General features: G+C 39.9%; 2 protein-coding genes across 3 annotated transcripts in view; one reads left to right on the top strand and one right to left on the bottom strand.

Moving 5' to 3' along the window:
• The window catches only part of LOC105264749 (protein snail), a 34,731-nt gene that overhangs the window by 4,999 nt on the left and 13,179 nt on the right, over positions 1–16,553 (top strand). The window contains exon 3 of one of the 2 annotated variants that reach the window (XR_892017.1): positions 522–6,064. The exons of the other annotated variant lie outside the window; for it this stretch is intronic. The gene's annotated coding sequence lies outside the window, so the exon portion shown is untranslated. Of the gene's footprint in view, positions 1–521; positions 6,065–16,553 lie in introns of those variants that run through there. 2 annotated transcript variants of the gene reach the window in all.
• scrt (scratch) lies at positions 8,478–15,241 on the bottom strand. The gene is made up of 2 exons (XM_011301845.1): positions 14,734–15,241; positions 8,478–10,526 (listed from the first exon to the last, which is right to left on the bottom strand). Exons 1-2 carry the CDS (start codon positions 15,050–15,052, stop codon positions 9,334–9,336), a joined length of 1,512 nt encoding a protein of 503 aa, XP_011300147.1. The 5' UTR covers positions 15,053–15,241; the 3' UTR covers positions 8,478–9,333.

The following is a 16,553-nucleotide window of genomic DNA, read 5'->3' as shown; positions in this document are numbered from 1 at the left end:
ATCATTTTCATCAGTTTTTCATTTTCATTTCTGCACATGACGTACTGAACCCGCGATTATTCTCGTAACGCTGGACTTTTAATGAATAAAGACGTAATTCTGAATTACAAAAATCACGGGGAATCGATTTTACAACAGAATTTGCCCAATGTTCAATCGACGACTGAAAAACAACGTCATCATCCCCTTTAGATTGAATAATTTATCTCGTTATTCATTTCGGTGCGTAATGTCGTTTTTCCTTGCAACGAGTCGATTCAGTGGAGTTTTGTATTAGCACTATTATTACAAATAATACAAACGTATGTAAATATTTGTTACAATAATATAATTATCTCCTTAGCGAGAATCAAGCTTAAGTTTAATAAATCTAGCGTCACTATCGTTTTTTCAATTTTTTAATTCTTTTGTTTCACACCATGCTCTAGTATCGGGAGTGGTCCCTCCGATGTTCGCCGTTAATTTATGTATTTTATGACCTGTGAATCAATAACGAATTTATATGAGGAAATACTTTGCAGGGGTGAGGAGTGAATCTATTTCTCATGATTTTCCAAGAGTGGGCAATTCAGCGAGCATCAGAGGAAATTCCCTGACAGTTCTACATTATATCACTACCTTGCAAGCAAGCGATGTTCGATTTAATTTTTATAATTAAATGTTGACTCACCGATTTACGAACTCAGCGATAATTTAAAATTTTGAGCTCAAATAAAGCCTTAAAAACATAGTAATCCTCGAACAATCGCGCTTACCTTAGGCATAATTAGTTTAAGTCTACGTAAATGCTAAATACATTTAGCACTACTGCTTATTAGAATAATGTTATGACGTCGTACATATCTGGTGTGTCTCCTAAATCTTTCCAATCGTTAATAATCACTATTATCTTCCTCTCTCATTACTGTTTATTACGGTATTTCCTTGATTTTTAGATAGCACTATAATGCTTTCGTATTGCATCGATGGCAGTACAGCCCTACTTAGTCATGCAAAGATATAATGAATTAATTTTTAATTGCTTCATCGTTTTTCTATTCGAAAATCAGTTGCTTTCGCTATTATTCTCAATCCTCTCTCTTTATTATTCACCATGCACTTACTCAATGCAATATACGCATGTAAATTTTACGTTATTCATTATTCCATATATTCGTAATATTTGTTTTAATCCTCATTACGCATTTTTACTGCAGTCTGTACTGTAGACCATGCGCCGCGATCGCGTATCGATACGCGTGGAATAATCACTACGTCGTTTATCATAATTCAACTAATTTTAAGTGTTTTTGTATTTTTTTTTGTTTTAAATATTTCTTCTATATAATTCTCGGCAATAATGAGTTATTAACATATTTTCTATAAATATAGTTAACCCTCGCGTTGCTCGACGCGCCTTCAGCCGACGCTCGATGCTGTTTCTTTCATTCCTCATATGCGTTTTTTTCTTCTTAAATAAAAGCTAGAAAATATGAGTATATTTTATCATGTAAACTATCGTCTCGTCCATAAACTCAATTATCTCTTTTATTCAATGTCGTTGAATTCAATTCGATAGTTTTGATAACTTGTAGCGGCTCTTCTATAGGGAATTTTGTTTTTATGATTTATCATCGTGGCATATTTAATTAATTGTAATCAAGTTTGTGTGTGTGTGTGAAATGCACGTGTGGCTGGGTTCATTATTCGTCGAGTCTAATTGGATTAATCTATCGTTTTTTCACGGGCTTTCCACGTAGGGAATTTTCCCCTTTCTTCTGCGTCTTTTATGGCTTTTGAATACCCCGGGTGTCTTGGGAGATCCAAACGGAACAATATCCTGTAAATATCAGTCGAGTTTCTTTTTTTTTGGGAAGGGGGGGGGGGTATCACAATTTATGCATTTCCGCAATATCAATAATATCTATGTGCATACTAGGCTCACATTATTCGTTTTATCAACATCATTTAGGTTTATTTTTATATCACATCTGTCTAACGTCACTGCGCCCAATCACAAGTTATTACCATTTGGTTAAATTAATTCTTTTTCGGATTACTTCTGCTAGTGGTGATCACTCAACTTTGGTTCGCAATTAATAATAATTTTAAGCACGAGTGGAATTTATTTATATTCTCCGTTTTTGCACTGAGAAGAAATAATAGAATATTTACGGTGAAATTGAGGGGAAAAAATCCGGGGATTAATCTCGGATCACCGATATTCTTTAAAGAAACACTTGGAAATTTTTCTTTTTTTCAACTTTGAATTACAAATGCAATTTGACAGAAGTCTAGTTCAGAAAAATTCAGGGAAAATGGGTAATTATTTCGGTGGCTCCAGTAATTTTTTTTTTCAGATTTGAATTGAAATTGAAGGATTTAACCTAGATGTTTGCAAAAATGATTCAATTTGTACATGTTTTACTCCTTCCAGTCAATTTCACCTGCAAATTTCCTTTCTATTTTTTTTTCTCTGTGAAATTTCTAATTTTTGGTTCGTGTCCGCGATTTGCTCCGATGTACGGTATGTATGATTTTCAGTTGATGATTTTTTTCATTGCTTCGTTAATTCTTCCGGTATTATCACTCCTAATTGATCTAATTGACACTGCCGTCACTTAAAATGTGAATTAACGTACGATACCGGAGACTAATTTAGGTAATTCAAATATCAGGCACTTTATAACATTTTTTACGCATTCACGAAATTATTCGTTGGCTTGTTGAATTCTTTGGTTCATGTTCGTTGCGTTCTCATGATTTAAGAAAATTAGAGGACACAAGAGTACACAAGAGTACACAAGAAAAGGATGAATGAGGAATAGGAAAGATTGCAGTCAAGTAGACAGAGGTTTTCTTTAGATTTCTATTAGATTTAGATTAGAAATTTGAGTAGAGCCACATCATATAATCTCTTATTAGAAATTGCGGACTTTTGGACTTGAATAGTTGGTCTCCGCTCGGGATTGAAGGTCCTAAATTTCATGTCATAACTCTGTTGAAATGTCAAGTGAAAAGCCTCGAGATGTCTGAAAGATTTGTCCGCCAATAAAATAAAGCTTGAATTTCAATTTCAAACATTTTCAACAGTTCTACGGACATTAATTAGAATTTTGAGAAGAATGCCTCAACGCTAATCAACAGTTAATTGTTTTAATATTAGTAATAAGGTAATTTCACCCGAGTGGAGTTATATTGACTACCGATATTGACTATTCACTAATTGAACTTTTTGTCACTTCGTCCATAAGTCAGATTTTTTATTTATGGACGTAATGACAAGACTGAATAGCACAAATGTGCGTTTCTAACGATTTTCATTCAAATTGAGTTTAAATTTTCATTGGATCACCCGAATTTGAGCTCAGAAGGTCATTCTGACTGGAAAAATTGGGGAATACACGTAGTAACGAGAGATCGTGAGCAGAGTATTACAATAATGTACAATCTCGAAAGATTTGTTCAGCTGATTTTTTACAATTTCATTCAATTCTCACAAACATTAGCAAAATATCGGGAAATAATTTTTTATCCGTCGTCAGTCTCTGTTCATTATTGGAATCTCCAACAGCTATACAAATTTTAGTCGGCCATTTGTTATTGACGATTCATGAGTGAAATATCGGGAAACATTTGAATTCGGAAGCTGAATTTTTTTCACGTATAATACGACAATTGTAAATCAGGCCCGATTTTTTTTTTACCGCTTTGAATAATTAGTTCGGGCTGTTTCAGATTTATTGACTATTTTGTGGAATCCTCTGGATGAAGAGGTGCAGAGTAATTTCGATAATTTGATTCCCTTCATCTTTTTTATGCGTAAAAAAGAGACGAGAGAAACTAACGGGTGAATACATTATTGATGAATGGTGAGAGTTCGAAACCGATATTTATTGAATATTGGCCCACGGGGGACCCAGCCTCTCGCCAGCATTTAATATTAACCATTAAATTACCTCCGTTACTGTTAACTCAGCCTCGATTAACCTATCGTTATCATCAATCAGCTAGTGTTTTTTCCCTAGGGATGCCTACATTTAAATTCTATATTTACACACGCCATACTGTAGAACTTCTACTCAAGAAAAATCAATACCTCTAAATATATATTAAAAATATTCGTAACAATGTGCGCGTCATTTTAAAAAATTACATTATTTGTTTCTGGTGTAAAATCGCAGGGGCCATTATTGAACGCATATTCATTGCTATTTTCGGGTTGTTGTTGCTCGGGAGAGAGCTGAAAAATTTACTGGTCTACAACAATTTATCGAAGTGAGAGCTATAGTTTAAATCACACTACCATTATTCCAGGGTTGCATCGATGATAACGTCGCCCACTCTCGTGACTTGTTCATGTTTCTGTTTTAATTTACATCCCCTTCCCCCCTTTCTCCTCGTTAACCACCCCCTGTGATTCGGATTTTATCTTTCAATGTTTATCAACGATGCCGGTCTGTGTGCTTGCGGCAATAAAAAGAAATGTACAATTCAACGAACTCGCCAACTAGCAATTTCTTGACAATTATTCCATGGAGAGAAATTTCTTTTTTTAACCGAGAATTTTGTGGGAATGTTCTCAAATGTCCATTCAATTGAATAAGCAGTCTGAAATTATCAAGTTCTTTCATTTCTCCTGGCGCCATTGCATTTGAAATCGCAATAATTTTGTAATTGCAATTTTGCCATTATTTTTTGTTACTCAGCAAACTAGCAAAGGATCGTTGAATTGAATTCGTGCACATAAATATATGAACATTTCAAGTCAGTTGGACTCCCCCATTTGAAATAATAGTAGATAAGCCAGAAGATGCATGCATACAATACTTAAACCCCTTAATCGCAGCTTATTTTCGCTCTTCATGTTCAATTGTTCACTGCAAAAGTTTTAATTGCGTTACCACTTAAAGCTAGGACTGTTCTGAACACATTTGTTCTGTTAGTGTCGTGACTCGTAAGCGCATTATTTCTTGCTTCGTTATTTTTTTCTCAATATAATATATCTTTTTTCATTATCGACGGAGTTAAAAATGTTATCGCGTTAGTTTGGTACGATTTTTCGTCTATCTCTCATTTTTTTATCAAGCGTGAATGCTAAACATGACAAAAAATGTTCCCTCAGTGAGCGACATCAGTCTAACGATTTTTCAGGTGACGAATTCGTAAATTCAACGGGACGGTAATAACTCACTGTCAAAATTTTTTGATTGGAATAGCCAAGGGTCGCCCCAGAATTGCATTAATTTAAAATTACTGTATTTCTTTGTATCATGGTAAACATAAATCTTTCAAAAATTAATTCACAAACCTGATAAAGTTGATAAAATCCATCAATCAATTTAGTTACTTGGATATAAAATTTAACTATGAATGTTTATTCATGAATTTCAAAATTCATGCATAACGGGATGATATGAGGGAATTTTTATCCTCATCCTAATCTATTTGAGGTAAGATCATTGAATCAATGGAATATGGCAATATTTCGAATTCTGAAGACGTTCACTGTCAATTCAACCAGAATTTTTCAACAGCGGCGCGTGTTTGAGTGGTGATGCGCTATTTCATATGAATTTTCAGGCTCAATTTGTTTTAACTACATTCGAAAATTCCTCCAGTTTTTCCAGAGCGAGAGAGAGAGAGAAAGAGAGAGGTAGAAAATTAGAGAGCAAGAGAGAAATATAGAGCTGAGAGGTGCCTAGCTGAATAGATAAAGCGCGTGCAGCAAAGTAGCGACCTTCTGCTCTAGGGAATAAGTCAAGTTTTTAAGAATTAAACGTCAAAGCGAGTAATTATTAACCATTCATTAGCTTCTCACTTCGTTATATTTTCTCTGCATAATGTCTACCTCGTTTGTAAAATGGCAAAAATAAAATAATAAAGACGAGAGCGAAACAGGAAGTTGAGAAAATTCGAATAAATTCAGCTTATTGTTTGAGACGGTAATGCATTGATGTGAAAAATTGAAATGTGAAAACAGAAGAGGGCCTGACCCATTCGAATACATCGTATGCAAAGTGGAAGCTTATAATAATTGAATTTTTATAATTTATACGAGTAATCTACCGCTAAGTACCCCGTATTAACAATAAATATTCCATCAAATTTAATTTTTCTCATCACTCATCATCTATATAATTTTTGTTTCGTTTGTACACATACGTCTTTGAGCACCTCTAGTAACGTTGAACTTGCGATAACAGGGTTGAGCTTTTGTATATTATTAATGTTTTCCTCGTTAATTTAATTATTATCGGATTAGCCGATTTATTATCTACAAACTACACCGAAGAAGGACGAAAACCTGGATATGCTCTTCTTTCGTTAGTTCCTGTTATCGTTCCCGTATATATAATGATAAAATAACCGAGTATAACGTGCGTTTGATAGATCTAGGTCTCTACAGAGAAAATGAGAATAAAAATATCTGAAAAAATGAAAATAAATAAGGAAAAAATAAGGAAACAATCACTTGGTCGATCGTTGTATCGAGTCGTTGTATTGGTACAATAATAAATAATCATTGAAATAAATACAATCAAATAAATTACATAAATGCATGGGGGACTAGAAGTTGTATACATAATCAGTCACAAAATGTCAATTTCAACGAATGAATTTGACTAGAAAATAAATTATAATAAATAAATATAATTAGAAACTATAAATCTTATATTAAAATCGCCGAGTCAGTAGCAAATACTCGATCAGTCTACTCTGATGTTAGTTTGGCGCAAAAAAATGGTAAATGTATTAATTCTAATTTTTTTATTCGTCTCGTTTGTTTATTAATGCTTCGCGTGTGTAAGGGTTGGCTTCGATGCAATATCGCAGTACTACAGGCGGGGGAAATTCTTTGTTAATCACACGCATTCAATATTTCACTCGATTCTATTATTTTTCCCTTTAATGTTCACTTGAATCGTTAGGACTACAGTGAAAATATTGCGTCTGCAAATTGATCTACTGTACATGCAATCAGATTATTTGTCGTTACATTATAAAAGACTTGTAGTATCTTTATTTCATGGAGTAATGGTGATTCTCTCTCAACCTAGTACCGAGGGCGTCGAAGCTTCCGCGATTGATAAATATTAAAGAGCATAAATGCCACTGCAGACATGTTCACCGATTAATTAAATATTTACGAATTTCTGTGGGTTATGCTGGAGACAAGTCTTGTAATTGCGACTCACTCTATTATTTTTCATATACAAAATATAATAATTCAAACAGCTTATTGGCTGAATTATTGAACATGCCTGCAGGACGATAATTGCTTTTACCCGAAGCATCTTAAAGATACGTTAAACCTCACCGATAATATTGGATTTCGCATTAATTAAAATTCATTTCGATGTTGTTATGTGGTTTTCATTTCTATTTAATCATAGAATTCGTTGTTTCGAAACATTGCTTTTGAGACCGTAACATCACGTGTCCTCATATAATACTATATTGGGACTTTTTGCATTATTTTGTTCTCTATATAAAATATGTTCATAACAATACAACTCGATCGCAAAATCCGGAGTGGTTATCGTCAGGTGAGTTGTTGCGTCAGTTGCCAACATTCAAACGAGTTAATGAATGCGGTTTTCGGTAAAGGTATCTCGAGAAAATATAGTAACGGGTTCATTCTATTTTCCAGGACAAAAAAAAAAATTCAGTTCAAATTGTGTTATTGACCGTAACATTTAATCACGTTTCATGTTTCAGCGCGTGGTTCACGATCTACACTCGCCCCATTTTTCATTCCCCTCCCTGGAGGCAACAAACGTCCAGATAATGATAATATACCACCGGGTTTAATGCGATTGTAATGACAGTGAATACCTATTTACTCGTAAAACCCAAAAGCCAAAGTAATATGAACATAGTTTTGGGGTATATGCGCTTTATGAAACTACTATAACCGCATCCATTAACGCGGAGAATGTTACGCGCCCGATGCGCCTCTTGTCCGATAGGCGGCTTTCGAAGGAGATAGAATAGGGTGAAAGGGGATTTTTAGGGTGCGAGGAAAGGAAAAGCAAGGAAAGGAATGGGGTGAATGAGGGGGTGAATGAGGGAGTGAATGAGGGGGGGGGGGCATGATTTGAAAACGGCCGCCGCCCCGGAAATACGAAGGAGAAGTTCTAAAGAGGAGTATTAGTTTGAGTTTTTAGGATTCTTCAAGATGTTGTCAATAGGATTTTCAAGAAAAAGGATACAGTTATTAGTTTTAGATTAGATTCGCGAAGTTTTGCGTCCTCGTTTACGCGCGTTATTGAATTCAGGCAGCTAAAAAGATTTATTATAATCGCATTTATCGCCTTGTGCTTGACTAGAAATCTCGATTTTCATCACCTAATCGTAATATAAACTATTTGTTGTATTAATTTTTTTGTTCATTTTTCATCATTTTCTGGATTTAATATATACCTTTGTATATGTATAGAATATATTCGTGTATATATATAATTATGTATACCTGGATAAAGGTATAACGAAAATCGACTAGAGTGACTAGAACTGCAGCATTGTGGACGTCACCAATTCGACGTTTTTATCCTCACATCAATCTCCATCGTTTTTAATAATATCGTTATGACTTTTTTTGTTATTTTTTCATTTTCATGGTTTATTTGACTTAACAATTACTGGACGTTTTTATGAATGTTAATCATTTCTCTACTGGCACTTTTCTACTTAATCTACTTTGCAAATCTTCGTTCCCTCGTTAATTCTACACATGACGTAAATAATCGCCACATTTATTTTTCACAATCGTCATCAGTCAGAGCGTGGGCAGTGAATGGGATGTACCCTGGGATCCTCCCCCCAGGTGGAGTACAACAGAAAGTTTGATAAATGCTTTTTTTCCCCGCGGTTATTCAAGATTGGCCCGAACTATTCTGTTTTAATGCCCCCAAGGGGAATTGATCGACTACCGACGCTCCAACCGCACAGTCTTTCCGCGCGGACTCGAAGACGCTTAACGCTCCGCAAACTGGCACTTTACTACTTAGTCTACTTCTCAAACCTCATGTACAGAGCAGGCCCATGGTAGGTCTCATCGGTATGCTTTTTATCGTATTATGAGTCAGTGAATTGGCGAGGTCTTCAGGGTGAGTAACACGTAATTCGTGCACTTGTTGCTAATCCACAGGGCCCCCTGTTGCTGGCCCGAGAAGGGCTGCATGACGCCACCAGTCGTTCATCGAGAGCCTTCGGCAATTCTACCTAAATGTCTAAATCAGGATAGAACAAAAGAAAAATAAAGATCTACTCCAAAAGCTTTCCACTGGTATTTACTGGATGCTGTCGTTAGCTCTCAGCCTCTGACAAATCATCGTCACCGGAGTGCTGCTACAATCCACGATTCAATGGGGGCGAGTGTTGACCGTTGGTCGTCTGCTGGGGCGGTAGCTCATCGTCCCTTAAACAAGCCGACTCAAGGTGTTTATTCAGGTACGACTTGAGGGCAAATGTTTTGTGACACCTTGAGCACTCGTAGTTCTTGTCAGCCGAGTGTGTCTGCATGTGGGCTCTAAGATTCGAACGATCGGCAAATGCTTTGCCACAGTGTGCACAGCCGTACGGTTTTTCACCCGTATGACTGCGCAAGTGGCCCTGCAGCAACCATGGACGCGAAAACATTTTACCACACACGCCACAACTGTGGGCCAATTTGTGGGTCAGCACGTGCATTGCCAGGGCTGGCATACTCACGTATGCTTTGCCACAGTGAATACACTTTTTGGCTGATTGCGAGTCTAAACTTCTGTGAGTCTGCTTGTGTCTCGATAGATTTGATGATGTTGCGTATTGCTTGCCGCACTCGGTGCACGTGAATTTTGGCCTCTCTGGTTGGGCGGCTTCCTTCTCGGGTACAGCAGCAGCTGTACTTGAGCGTCTCTTTGATCTTCCATCGGATACGAAGAAGGCCTCGTAGGTGTAAGCAACGGTTTTGTTGCTAGCACCGTTGGAGATATTGGCGTCGTCTGGGGTTTCCTCAAGAGTTCGCGGCTCCGGGCTTGCCACCTGACGTGTTTGAGTATTGTGGGGTACTGGCACCAGAACTGATACCGGTATTGGTGTTGGTTGGATGGGTTGGGGGGTTGGTACTGCTGGCTGAGCCGCTGGTGCTGGTGGTGGCAGTGAGAGGGTATGAATGAAGAGGGAATGCGTTGGTGCTGCGGGTGAGGCACTCAAGTCGAGGATTGCTTGGGCTGCTGATAGCTCTTCCTCTGGGGAACTTCGGATTATCTCAGTGGTGGGTTGCAGGCTGTAGGGTCGGTAGATGTCCTTCTTCTTTGGGGGAAGGGAGAGGGCTGTACCGGTACTGGTGAAACACATCGATAGGCTCTTGTTGCGAGGCAAGTTCATACTGTGCTGGGATGCCTGGGATGCCGGGGTTGTGGTGAGGTGGACAATGTTCGGCTGATGATCATGCTGAGGTGGTGGTGAATCAGCTACTGGTCTCGCTAATTCTGCTGCTGACCGCAGGGTTGCGTATTTTGGGGGCTCCTCATGATTCAGCCAGGACTCGTGGGCATAGCCTGCAAGGTACAAGCAGTTTAAATGGTTATTTTGAGATTAATTGTTGACGGGACTGGTTTTAGTGCGAATGGGAGGAGGGGGTGAGGGATGTGTGGGATGGTTGAAAAGGTCTAGTGAGGCGTAACCGCTACCGAGGGATTGAACTCGATTGATCGAGTGGAAGGGAGATATATTCGGTATTAATGTGACACTAGCCCGGGATCATCTGCATCATATCACCCTGTGTGTACTTATGATGGGCACGCGACTACACGATTTACGATTTATCTTCTGACTGCTCAAATGCCGAGGGGCTCACCAGGGAAAAATTCTGGTGTTTGTCATGGAAAACAGGGATACGGTGCGAGAGGATACATGGAATTGAATTTGAAAACATCAACGACCCTTTGTCGAAAGGGGCAACTGGAAAAAGTTTGAAATTCTAAGATGTCCTCGAGGATTTTCCCAAAGCGGATTCCACAGTCTGTACAGACGAAATTCTCCATCTCTCGGAAACTTTTCGTCGGATTTCACCAATGACATTCTCCCTCTCATACTTGGGTGATCGTTTTACTAGTATTCTTCTTTTTTTCTCGTCCACCCCCACCGGCCACCCGGTGCCAATTTGGAATTTCAACTCGCCTGAACAGAAGCATTCACATTGCCTTTTCTTAAAACCCGATATAGTGTCTGCCACTGAGGAGTGTAATAAATCGCTCCGATCACCGGAATGGTACATTATTCATTCAGGACACGCCTCTGGTCCCGCAAGGATTTTCCCTCGAATAATGATCTTGAGACCTTCTCGAGATAGAGACGAGTTCGTGGAGGAATTTAACGTTTAATGACAACGCAGAAATAGGAGGAGAGTAATTTTTATTAAAATTTACTCCTGAGTTAGCAGGAATATTTAACAAAATCCATTAAATTTCACCGTTCCGCGAAAATTCAAATGAACTCAAATAGTCTAGGCTCTACTATAAATAAACCAGAATTAAAGCTCCCCACGTTAATTCAATCTTCAATTGAATATGAGCCTTAAAAATTGACTGCAGCGGCATGTCTGATTGTATTAAACCAGAATAATTTATCCTCACTCAATTTTCCCCCATATTTTCCTAAAATCGTGTAAAAAATGGATTGAAATGTTGGGAAAAACTGATAGACTTTCCACGGGGGAAAATGAATGGAGGATTCCCCTCCCTCCTCACGATATAAATATTTGAATCATGATGAATCAGCCCCCCCGGGTGACTGCTGCAGGCCCGTTCCATTTCCTGGATCGTGCGACAGCTGTTTCTGCCATGTGCCGCCATTATCGTGCTCTCTGCACATGCTGCACATACACACGGCAGCCACCAGTTTAACCGGTGGTTGAGAGCCATGAACTATTGTAGAAATAATCACAGTATTATGCACGTAAATGAGGAAGGAAAAAAGGCCACCCCTGCATGTATCTGTTGCACGGTAGCATGAAAAATATTCGATGCAAAGGAGGAAGAAAATATGGGTGAAATAATACGTGACGGCCTTGCATCTGTCGTTCAAAACGACACTCGCTTCACAGTACAAGAGTGGAAAAAAAAAGAAAAATTCAAAACGTTCACGTGATTGTTATCAAGATCGTGCCGTTTTGAGGTTCGATCGGAGGGTGCCACTTGGTTGGCTCCATCGCAAATTCTTTATTTACGTGAAAGCGACAACACTTTTTCCATTTTCCCATTTTCCCAGTCTTCTCACATCTGCACCGTTAATTAATAATGAAATGAGACCCCGTTAGATTGATTTATAATAAAAAAAAATATATAAGCGAATACGGTAGGAAAATGGAATGCAGGCAAAATGCAAATTAACGAGGAATGGTTCCTGTGAGCTCTCGTTTAAAATCCAATTTGTTACACGCCAAGGCGTTTCACACTTCCACAGGTACAATACGTATGTAATGTGTGGCTGTGTGAGATGGAAAAAAAAAATAATGGTGGGCGGGCGAAGGGGTGAGGGAGGGCATGGAAAACAATAAATCAGAAAATTGTGCTATCGATCTTCGACTCCGGGTTGGCCTAGCTATTATTGGCTTGAAATAAAAGGAAGTCAACAGATAGAACTCGAAGGGGGTGGATGGGTGGATGGGTGTTTTTGATGTGGATGGGAGTGTGAGGGGGGGGACGGGTAGGTTGTTGAAGAGGTAGGAGAGGGTCCTAGTCTGTATCTAGACATGCATTTCATCAACAGAAGGGGAAAGGATCAATAACATCGAATGGACGCTCGGCTGCACGCCGCCGGGCTGTTGATATTTTCCACTGTTCCCGTGGGTGTTTCGAGGAGGCCACTCTCTATTCACAATCCGCTTGATCCTCACCAAAACCGATATTAAATCTATCTACTCGGTGATACGATTGTATTACTCTCACTGGATAGGCCACAGAACCCAATCTCTTTGCTCACAGTGTCGCATTCAATCTGATGATTCAATTGGAAATTTATTTTCTCCTCAAAATGTTGATATTTCTCCTATCGGAGAGACTCGTTTTATTTCAGATTAAAATGGTGCTGTTTGTTTGGTTTTTTTTTTTTAACGTACAAGTGCCTCGTCACGTACACAGAGGCCAACTGACCACTTGTTGAGTAAGTTTACACCGTCTTTTTCGCGATAATCGATTTGTGTGCAAAATATAATATCATGGGATATATGAATTGGTGATATTTGTACTTGAAGGTCAGTTTACCAGTTTCATTTTTAGTTTTATTTTTTTGTAAGAAATTGAGATTAGGGCCTGAGGGGTGGAAAAAACCTGGCACAAAGGTTACTTTTATCGCGTGGGAGTAATAATAGTTTGCTATATGCACGGAGAGAATGAGAAGAAATGAAAATTCGTGGGGGAATGGGAAAAATGAAAGTTGAGGAGTAGAAGGCTAGGGTTATAGTAGAATCGGCGGGTCTGGGCATTAAACTGGCAATGCGCCGATCGGATCGAAAAGGAACCCCTGTAAAAGCACGAGGGCAAAAGGTGAGAGCAACCGACGCCATACTCTCCTATACCATTTCTCTCTGGTTTCATTTTGATTTAAAAAATTTTCTACATTCGTCCCCCCGGCAAAGCTCAAGGCTCGTCCCGCAATAACTGTTTGACGCACGCGTTAATCCATTTGCCAGAGTGATAAGCCGTCAGGCTAGTCCGCTGGTGCCGTCAATCAATCTGACAGCAATTAAACCAGTGGAAACTACCTGACACTCATTTATTTTCATTAACACTCCTTCGATTGGCAGTAGGAATGGCCACTAGTAGAGGTTGAAATAAAAAATGAGTTGCGATAATATTTCTGTCATTTATCCCCTCGAAACTGATGTAGACATTGGGGGTGCACCCACATCACTTCAATCCGAGGAGAGAGACTCAATAAAGAAAAGAAAAGAAACTTTCGATTGTCCTCGTGTCCATCTATCTTGAGAATCTCATCTGTGTAACATCGGCGTGCTCTGCTAGTTAAATGGAAAAAAAAATAAGAAGAGATTCCTAGACGAGAGAGAATCAGGACTTTTATACGGAGGACACTGGTAATCCAATCGGACAATAAGATAACAGGAGACATTAGAGTGGTTGCTCAGAGACGTTTCGGTAGTTCCATCACGTCTCATGAGCGTTTTAGTTGGAGTCATCCCTCTTCCCCTCATTGATACAATGTGCGTATCGTACATGTAAGTGGTAACACACATTTATCTGTCACGTATGTCATTCCGAGGGTGGATTTCTTCCTCAAGGATGGCACGAATCACCGCCCCTCATTCCGGACAGTTTAGACACAGAGGGGGTGGAATTGAGGGTCGGTGGTTGAGTACTGGAGATGAAAGAATGAGTGTAGCCGAGCGAGACAGTGGTAACACGCGAAAGTCTGCGCAACACGCGGCCTCGCCCGGAGGGGTGGGCACAAGCGTCATCCACGAAAAGTCGTTGGAACTGTTTAAAAAAAAAAAACTGAAAAAAAAACATGAGGAAAGAAAAATGGTAAAACAAACTTTATGAAACAAATCCGTAAAGTTATGAAAACTTTTCAACGTTGTTTTCACGAGGGGATTTAATACTTCTCCTTTCCTCCTATATTTTTCTGAGGGATAAATGTGAACTTGGGGCGTGGCATAGAGGATAAGTGGCGCAAAGGGTGATTGCAGTTATGGGAATAGATGAATAGAATAAATGATAATGAATATTGATGGGATTTTGGGCTTACCATGGTAGTATAATGCTCCCGAGGCATTGAGAGGTGGTGGACTAGGTGCTGTGGTGCCGGCAGTGGGGCTGTGTGGACCCCAGCATGTCTGCTGATTAGCCCTGTTGCCGTCACTCGTGCTATCACCAACAACGTCAATCTCCTCCTCTTCGGTATCGACCATCATTCGTCTCCTATCATGGACGGTGTCAATCAACTCTCTACCAGTGCTCGTTATCTCGATGGTATCCTTGGCCTCAGCCGTACTACTCTCATCGTCATCCTGCCTGTCCGGCCACGGATAAGCCTTCCATTTTTTAGCCATCAAACAGCGCGGCATTTTGAATTGCCTCAATTATCTCTTATCTCTATTGTATTAACTTCAGGGATAATTGAACTCGGGAGATTACCGAGGTAATTCAATCTTCCGAGTGCAGTATCACTTGAACTCGTTAACACCCAGCACTATAACCACCACCAACACCATTTATTATTTGATTTTCACCACCGACAACGCGACACCGACGGCGTCTCCGTCGGCTTCGTTTAACGCAAATTTTTAGCCTCCTCTGGTGGTGACTCGCGTTAGCCGGCTTCGGTGGCGTAAGCGAGCCACGGTACCTCGTCATTCGGCTCTCAAAGCACAGCTAACCACATATCCTCCACTGTTATCATCGTTGTTTATTCCTTTTGCTGTAGCACCTCAGTTTGCCTCACTCAATCACTGATTAACTTCTCGCTGATCTCAAGACTGATCTCAATGTCAAAATTGGAGATCGTGTCATCCCCTTGATACAAGAATTTCAAATGATCAGGATGATGAATAACGATGAAGAGGACGTCGATGTCGTCGTTGTCGATGTCTCAGTGGTATTATCAATGAATTTGTATTTGCCACTGGATGATGTTAACTCCACTGCTGTCTCTGACGGTGTATGGAACCGAACGATTGTTGCGGGGTTTGGGGCTTTTCCCAATACCCGTACGGGGTGCAGCAGAGACTGTCAGGCGGTGGCAGAGCCCACCAACACACACCGAGTCATTTAGAAATGTGAGGGGTTGCCTACAATACATAGAGCCTTTTCAACCCTCCGCGCAGACGTTCCACTTCCTCCTTCTCCATCCTCCATACATCCATCTCTACCCCTACTCCTCAAAACTACTGCTCCATCCCCTTGTCCCTCACCACCACTTCATCCCCCTCCTCATACCACTGGGTTACTGCGGCTCACCCCGATTTTTCCTCCCAGTGCTGTCCAGCTATGCGCTACCCCAGAGCACGAGGCTTTCAGAAATTATAATTAATGAAGAAATTCACAAAAGATCGGGAATGAGAGGGCGAAAAAACAAAAATTGCTAGAGCAATCGTTCTTTTTATTTTTTATTCTCATATCTCCGTTCTTTGGCGGACAATGCGAGAAAAATCGAGGCTGAAAGACATTTGTAGTTGGTTGGAGAATTGGTTGGGATGTGTGAGAGCACCAAGAAGTGAGAGGGGGTGTCAGGCGGTGGCTCCTGGCACATGCGCAAATGGGGATAATCGACCCGTACGAGCGACTGCCGAGGCAACACCTGGTATTGCCCCACGTGCCACGCTAGGACACGCTAGGGAACGCTAGGGAACGCTAGGGAACGCTGGGGAACGCTAGCAAACTCTTGGGTACCACCACCACCCCTCAACGCCACGTATCGAATATCCCACTGGCCTTTACTCCCTTCACCGTCTACTGACCCACGCCAACGCGACTCCTCTGAACCCTCTCCCTTCAGCTCTCCTTTATTTATTTTTTTTTTTTACTCCTCGTTCAATCGAACGGTACACACATATGGCTGTTGAACAC

The sequence above is a fragment of the Fopius arisanus genome, unplaced genomic scaffold, assembly GCF_000806365.1.
Source record: "Fopius arisanus strain USDA-PBARC FA_bdor unplaced genomic scaffold, ASM80636v1 scaffold00025, whole genome shotgun sequence".
Lineage (NCBI taxonomy): Eukaryota > Metazoa > Arthropoda > Insecta > Hymenoptera > Braconidae > Fopius > Fopius arisanus.
Note: the sequence above shows the minus strand (reverse complement) of the source record. Positions and strands in the feature narration are given on the sequence as shown.

Coding starts and splice junctions, on each gene's coding strand:
- scrt (XM_011301845.1), bottom strand. CDS start 15,052: ATGCCGCGCTGTTTGATGGCTAAAAAATGGAAGGCTTATCCGTGGCCG. Junction 10,527..14,733: donor GGGAGCATTATACTACCATG/GTAAGCCCAAAA, acceptor TGTACCTTGCAG/GCTATGCCCACGAGTCCTGG.